The sequence below is a fragment of the Thunnus thynnus genome, chromosome 5, assembly GCF_963924715.1.
Source record: "Thunnus thynnus chromosome 5, fThuThy2.1, whole genome shotgun sequence".
NCBI lineage: Eukaryota > Metazoa > Chordata > Actinopteri > Scombriformes > Scombridae > Thunnus > Thunnus thynnus.
The window spans coordinates 11,419,979-11,428,031 of record NC_089521.1 but is presented as its reverse complement, the minus strand read 5'-3'; the positions used below and the strand labels follow the sequence as shown (position 1 = coordinate 11,428,031).

General features: G+C 41.0%; 1 protein-coding gene across 1 annotated transcript in view; it reads left to right on the top strand.

Moving 5' to 3' along the window:
* The first annotated feature begins 6,482 nt into the window (after nucleotides 1-6,482).
* mterf2 (mitochondrial transcription termination factor 2) overlaps nucleotides 6,483-8,053 on the top strand; it is a 2,888-nt gene continuing 1,317 nt past the window's right edge. Inside the window, exons 1-2 of the mRNA XM_067591067.1 lie at nucleotides 6,483-6,781; nucleotides 7,806-8,033. Of these exons, the coding sequence (XP_067447168.1) occupies nucleotides 7,838-8,033 (196 nt within the window). The 5' untranslated portion in view covers nucleotides 6,483-6,781; nucleotides 7,806-7,837. The remainder of the gene's footprint in view (nucleotides 6,782-7,805; nucleotides 8,034-8,053) is intronic.

Sequence of the window (8,053 nt, the reverse complement as noted above, 5' to 3'; positions counted from 1 at the left end):
TGAACTGTTTGCTTCTTTCTTCTTTTCATAAAAAATAACACATGCGAGTCTTCAGAAACATTAAAGCTGTAGCAGCCTACATGTAAATCTTCTTTGAGTCTCTTGATCCTTCTGGTTTTCTTACATTGAAAGAAAATTATATATGTAGCAATGCCAATTCATCCTGATGTCTTGAGGAATGCATTTAAAACCTTTTTTTTTTTTTACTCCTGATACCTGAGATTATTTGAGAGTGATGGTTAAAACTTTCACAAAAAATATCTAAAAAATAATCTGCTATCTTTCCTCCAGTCAAATCCTCATATTTCTTCTTTAAAGTTGCTCTAATCAATATTTATATATTAATGGAACAAATGACTATGTGTAATATGAAAGGCGTCACTCGTAGAGAAAAACCCACAGAAAATTGTCACCTGTGTCTGCAGTTCTGATCAGTTTGACAGAACGTTTTAGCATCTTTCTGCTAATTGTTTTGGATTTGCAACCAACAACTTTACTGTTTTGGTTCAGCCTCACCGCTCTCATCAACCTTGTTTTCGACAGTGGCAGGCAGCTTTTTTCAGCAAAAAAAAGCTTTAAAAACTAACTGTATGCTTCCTGCCCAGCACAAAACAGCAGACAGACAAAAAGTAAAAAATACATTTATTTCCTTAGGAGATGGTGGACACTAAAACAGAGCTAAAATGAGAATACATATTGAACTTGCATTTACCATGCGTCCATAATCAGATTCAGAAAGGATGCTAGTGTTGCTCTGTATCTGCTGGATGTGTAAAAAAGCACTTATGCTAGCATGTACTGTAAGCAATGCAAGGCTTAGATTCAGTCTGTTTCCAGGTTAACACTGACTATTTTTATTTTTTTAAATATAAAAATATAGTTTAGTTAGTCATATGAACTTTCTAAGGTGATAATATGTGAATGCTGTTTACAACTTGTTGCCCCCAAGTGGCCAAATCCATCATTTAGGGCAACTTCAAGACAATTGTTTAGCTCAAAGATTGCAAAGTTATGAAGCCATGAATTCAGCAAGGGCTAAGAGAGAAAATGTGGACAATCTACTATATTCCTTACTTTCATGTGCCGCAGAGTAATGGTGTCACAGTGAAATAACTTTCTATTGTTTGGATTCTTTTGACAGCAGAGTGTCATGTACTTTTTGGCTGTAGCACTCAGCTTTCATGGCACTAAACAATCTGTTGACAGGAGAGCAGCCTGACTGGTTTTTAGTCATCATTTAATGTCACATTACAGCCATACCACATTTTCCATCAGATAAGTTTAAAACATGTTATCATCTTTTTACATTGTACAGGCTATGTGGTTTGTGCACTGAAATTTACATTTAGCATCTAAAACTGAAGAGGAACATTGTGAGAGAGTTGCTGTTTGTCTTGTTCTAGACACAGACGATTTTCAGTCACAAACCAAAAAGGGTTTTGAAAGAAAAAATTGCATTTTATCATATTCCATTGTATAAAGTCCAGCATTACTCATTAGCACCTAAGAGGAAAAGGTGAGAAAGACAGCATGAACATGAAATTGAAAGCATACATACAGCCGTTTGATAATTACCAACTGGTGAAAACAGATTTGTGGACAGGTTTCATAGTATACTTAATGACAATTGGATATAAAATGCCTTGCAGCTACTTTACAAAAGCTGTTAAGCCTCATTTTCCTCATTGTTAGTTAACCTGTCAGTACAACCAGGATCCACGTTCATCTTTATGTCCCTATTTGTATTTAGTCTAGACCGAGAGGCTCTCTGCTTCGCTGAGGCCTTTGACCTCTTCTTTATTGCAATCACTGCAACAATTACTACAGCCAGCAGTAGCACAGCCAGTCCACCTCCCACAGCATACACAGTAACATTAGAGTCTGTTGATGGGTCATCTGTGGTACTGGTTTCAAGGTCACCGCTCGGTGGTATAAAGGTCACAGGCCCTACACCCGAGCCTTTGCCTGTTTTCTTCATCAAGACCGAATGCTCCTGTTTAAAGATGCACTTGTGTGTGTCATACCAGTATTGGCTATCACTGAGCCCATCTTCCTCGGTATCTTCCTCATCATCATAATCATCTTTGTAATCATAACTCTCCAGAAACTCAGAGCCAAAAGCAACACACCAGTACAACTTTCTATCCTCTATCTTCAGGTTGTATAGTGTCAGACAGGAGCCGTTCTCAGACAGAGTCAGCCTGCCCCTCAGATCCTCTGGGACTGGTATGGTCTCATCATTTGAGTCATGGATAAGTTCATGTTCCCCTGATTTTTCCTGGCGGTACCACTGCACCCTTTCGGCCTCAGCTTGGCCAACATCACATTTTAGTGAGACTTTCCCACCTTCAAAACTATTTTTTTGGGGATCCTTTCTGGGGCAAAGAACCAGCGAGTACTCCACCTCGGATGAAGGGGAAATACATGAGTATTTCCCGTTGTGTTCATCAGAGACGGCACGAATCACCAGTGAGTAGTCTTCAGAGTTGTTACCGAATGATATGTACATCTGATTGTTCTCCATGCTGCTACCATTAATGCTTCCCAATGGTGTCTCCCATTGCTGGTTACTACCATCAGAGGGGCAATTTAGTACCACTCTGTCTCCCTGTGAGGCAAAAATGTCCCTGCTCTCACTGCGCTCAGGTGGGTACATATTTTGGTAACTGAGACAGTTCGTACCTTTCATCACAAGACAGTAATATTGTTGGTTATTCTTTAACATGCTGTTGTTAAGCAAGAGCAATGCCCCGCTCTCCCTGACCTCTACGACACCATGTAGCCCCTCCACCAATGGGTCCAGTGACAAACTGCTATCCAGGAACAGCGTGAGCTTATAAGACGGATATATTTCATAATACCAGCGCACAGAGGTTCCCTCCAGACCTATGGAAGTACTGTTGCACTGTAGCTCAGCCCCACCATCTTCCTGTTTCACAATGATCTCCTCTGATCCAATCTCTTCATCACACACAGAGAGCTGCTGTGTGTGGTGGTTGACAAGAGTCCGGTTCTGCCAGCATTCCCTCCTGTAAATCCCTGAGTCCATGTGTTTGAGGTCACTGATCTGTAGCCCGAGCAGGTGCTGATGTTGGTTGATGTGGATGCGACCCTGTAGGTCGGCAGGAAGTGTGATGGGCGTGCTGTCAGCTGAGGAGTTGCCAAGCAGCTGGTCTCCCTCAGGAGCACATCTATAAACAACAATATAATCCACCCCGAAACAGTAGCCCATCTCAATGACGCTGCCCTCTGCTCTGACTACGAGCTCTGCCTCCTCACTGCGCACCTGGTGGAGGAGAAGGAAAAGCAGAAACTCTAGAAACCTGAAGGAGGTCATGTTGCCTGTGTATCCCGAGCCATATGTTTGCCACACTCTGTGAAGTGAGTTTACAGTAAGCCTGTTTTTAATGTAGCCACTTTCGTTTGTCACTTAGGTTCCGCCTCCAGCTAATATCTCAGTTTCCTCCTCTTCCGCATTCTTCTTATTGTCGCCCTCACACTTAGGAACACACACACATACATGCACGTAAGACATTCACACAGGCATGCAGAGACACACAGACACACATGTCAAGTTAGTCAATGAGTGATAGGAGTGGGTGGAAAATCTTCAAAGTCATTAAAGTAATTAATTGAATTGTGACAAGTCTGAGACAACCAATAAGGCTAAACAAAAGCCCAGAGACTGAAGAATTAAAATTAAATATGCTCTTGGTTGTACAGTGTTGATGTGTAGTTGGACAGGTTTTTACTCAGCTGTGGGTGCGGTCAGCAGCCATGCAAGGTCGTCACACAGCAGTTAGAGGGAGTGTATGTGCATGCGTGTTTTTGTGGAAATTCCAGCTGTGCAAGCATGATTGCACCTTTGCAAATGCATGCCGTGCATGTTTGATGTACCATCATGCTCTTATTCAGGAAGAACACTAATCTGAACTAAATCTAGAAGTTTCAAGTAATCCGTATCTGTTGCCTGGAAGTGCTATTTATCACCAGGAGAAAGCTGTGTCCTCTGGTTTTGTATAGTGCAAGAGTTACGTAATATGGCAAGTTGTAAAATCTGAATGCACTTTGTATCATAACAAATGTGCTTCATATTGTTCCTATTATGTTAAGTATTTAAATAGTAACTGGCCTTATCACACAACATAGTGGGAGTATATAATCTGTTAATTCTAAACTGCTATTTTGCTTGGCAGAAGATTGGCCCAGAAAGTAAATATGTCAACACAAGGGCATTTGACTTTGATCTACTGTAAAACAGTAGGACACAACTATTATGTTCTTGGTCATATTACTTGACTCCTTCACTGTATGAAGCACTAAAGTAATAGCTATTTCCAGCTGATGAATAGCAAAAAATAAGTGTACTACTCTAAAAATCAATACTTCTCTCAATGGTGTTGCATTCAAGGTTAAAAACTTGCTTCTAAATTACACAAGGAAATCACAATAGGAAAAACGCAAGGTTAAACCTGTTGTTTACTTTGTAAAGCTGAATTTCTCTTTTTACACTGCAGCAAGGAAGATGCTTGTTAGCTTAAAAGTGAGGCAATTTTTTGATATTGTTAGTCAAACCTGCTTTATCTCTTTTGGTTTCTCTAATTATAAATGCCTGGAACTTACTCAAGTGTTTTGGTGACAAAGGACAATATCTGGGAAAATCCCGTACTTTATCCACCTGTGGGCTAAGTGGGTCAGGTGGAGGTTTTGGCATTATGTGGGGAAAACACACAAGGACAAAGAGATGTCTAGTAAGATAAGGTAAAGATAGGTTATATAAGGTTGATGAAATCCCTCAATGTGACCAGTGTGTGGCAGATACCATCTAAGTCAAGTAGGTAGACAAAATAAGCACATTTTATAAAGTTCTCTGAACAAAATGACGCGTATTTTACTTCTTACTGCAACTAAACAAATCAGCATGAGGTCTGTGAGCATCTGCAAGAGGTCTGAGAGCCTGTATCAACTTTTTGCTTGTGTTGCCCAGTGGCAATTTGGAAAAGTGTCTCCTTTCCTCTTCCAGTTCATTGCCTTTGGATATTTCTTTCTGCCAACATCTCGTCTTGAGCTCTCCAGTTTGTCTCTTGCTTATTTGTTGATGCTATTGTCTCTGAGTTTTGGAGGCTGTGCTGTAACCTGGTTACAGTTGCCTTTTTAATTTCCGTGCACCCCCCACAGCAAACACAAAATTGCTTCAGTATGTGGTAACATGTCTGTGCTTCAAGTTTAGGCAAGTTTGACATCCTACCTCTATACATGTATTTATCAGAAGGGCTTGTCACTAGCCCATAGACTCAATGTCTCCAGTACAGAGGGGATCATACTGGATTCCTGTCCCAAACAGATCATGGGGCTTGAATTGTAGGGCTCTTCATGCCAGTGTAATCTAAGCATTTGTTGCACCTATTGGTTAAGTGTCTGTTCATTTGACTTTGCCAGTGACACTGTTTCTAAGTGCCTCTGCTTACATTAGCACCCTTTTAATTATTTTTTTTTATCATCCCTGTTTATGTTTTAAGTTTAAGTTACATTCCCACAGAAACAAGAGAAGCATTGTAGCAATGAAGGGTAGATATTGATTGCGTGACTTTGCTCAAAGCCTTGATAAACACCAGTGACACTATCAACAGGTTGACTGCAAATAGGAGGAGAGTGACTGACACTGTTTAGTCTGTAGGCCCGCATGTTGTTGTGTGTACCTCAGCTTCCACCATAATGAAAGCTGTTTCCCATGAAGCACAGGCGACTCAGTGAAGATGTTTTAAAAATCTCATCTAAGTCTCTCTTCTCCGTGTTTGTGGTTTCATACACTGATCTGTCTGAGTGACACAAACTGTTAATAACAAGACCATCAGTGCACTATGATGACCTGCTCATTCCTGTCAACATATTGGGCATTAAAAAGGAAAAAGAGCACCAACCTGTTTTCCCTTTGAGGCAGATCATCTGTTTACTAGTACATAAACTTTAATGAACCCAGCTTCCCACTCAGCAGCAGCAGCTCTCGTGCTGCTGAGGGAACAGCTTGCAGAGCTGGTGATCAAGCATCATGATTAAGCACCAACTGCGAGAAAACTCTCCGTGTGTTCAGTCCAATTCAGCCCTGCACTGATTACACTCATCGGGGACCCGTATGCTGCAGGCTTTGGAGGCGCACCAACTGCTGTTTGAGATACAGATTTTTGCCAAAATTATTTCATTACCGGACATATGGCCTGCAATAAAAGAGCAGAGCTATGAAGAGCAGGAGGAAAATGGGGCAGTGGGAGCATAAAAACAAATAACACTCACATGTCTGCGTTGACTTTCCCACATTTTGCATGTAAAACGATTTTTGTCAAAAAAAAAAAAAAAAAAATCAAGGCTATTTCATGGTCACATTTAGGGTCTTGGTTGCAGGACCAGTCACTGCCTCTGCATGGCACTGTGGTGAACAAGAGAACACAGACACACTGTAGAAGAAGAATCAGTACTGCTAGATTGCAACAGGTATGATGAAGAAAGAAGGGGACTAATATCACTACTAAATGGTGAAAAACATTCAGCATTCATGACATTGAGGAATCTGATAGGAAAGACATCATGGAAAGCAGACAATCTTTTTTTTTTTTTTTTTTTTTTTTAGGTTTTTCCAGGTTTTACTGCCCATCTACTGCTCCACACTCCAGTCCATTAGGTGGCGGTAATGCGCCAATAAGCTGGTTTGCCAACCGCCATTAAAACTCAAGAAGAAAAAATCAGTTTCATAACAAAACGTCACATCCTCTGACCGCTGCTAAAGGTAACTCGTTTTATGTGGACATGTACCGGCTTAAATATACACATATTTACACATTTCTGTACAGGAATAATTGACGATAACTATGTTTAATCACGAGGTTAAATCACGTGATGTCCTGCAATGTCATTGTAATGGGACTGTCTCTTCTAGTAATTAGCCATTGAAACACTCAGCATGTTTCCTCATATAAAAATACAGAGGTAAAGATTTGATACAGTTGCCCGGGCAACCTCTGCAAAAATGTTTACTCGGTGAGGCAATAAAGTGCCATAAGAGCAACAAAAGGAAGCGTACCTTCCCAGGCTTTTAATTATGACATCTGTATTATTTATGAATGGCAATGTGCCATTTTTGTGGTAATTTGTCATATTCTTTGTCAGTAATTGTGACTCATGTTTCGGTACGTCTGCCAGCAGCACTGACAGTGTCAAAGAGAAGAGTTGGCCGATGCCTTTCCACTCTCTCATATGAAACATCTGGCAGCAGCTGTGTAACCCTCATCTGCTGTGATGTCACATTACCCAAGACAGCATAAGAAAATACACCATCGGTCAAAGCAGGGGGATTAAATTACAAGATGCTTTTAAGAGATTAAATCACTTTAGATAAACCGTTTCAAACGACACAGGTAGCACTCATAAGGGTTTCTGGCAGAAGATGCGTAACAGAAGACACATTTCTGTCAGTCTATTATTTTTAAAAAGGGGAATTGCATATGATTTACACAGCTGTGTTTGTTTGATCTCTTTTCCTGTGTGAGGCTCAGTCCACAGGAAGTTCCAGAAATATATCCTCTCTCTCTGAATAATGTCAGGAACACATGTTTGTATTGTATTTTTATGTGGACAGAACAAACATTATAATGATAGGAATCATGACTGACAGTCTCCTGTCCTAAAACATCAGGCCCAGACCCCTGGCCTTACAGAGCATCACCAGAGTTATTACACTATGATACAGATGGGTGTGTGGATGTGTATCTTTGCTCAAGTTGACATTTTTCGGTTTCCTCTGCTTACTTTAGAGGCTGAAGCTAGTATAGTTTAGTCTGTAGTCATGTTAGTTGCCTGCTTTGCTGTCAGCCACTGTAGTTTCTTCTCCTCCTTCACCTTAGGTGGTCAGCTTGCGGACTTTGCATCAATGTGGCGCCTGATTGCAACATCCCTGTGCCTCCGGTGCCAGCGTGTCACAGCTCTACCTTTAAACTACAGACCATGTGTGACACTGAGCTCAGCAGAGAACCAGGCCGCGAGGTGGCCCTTGAACCCCGTG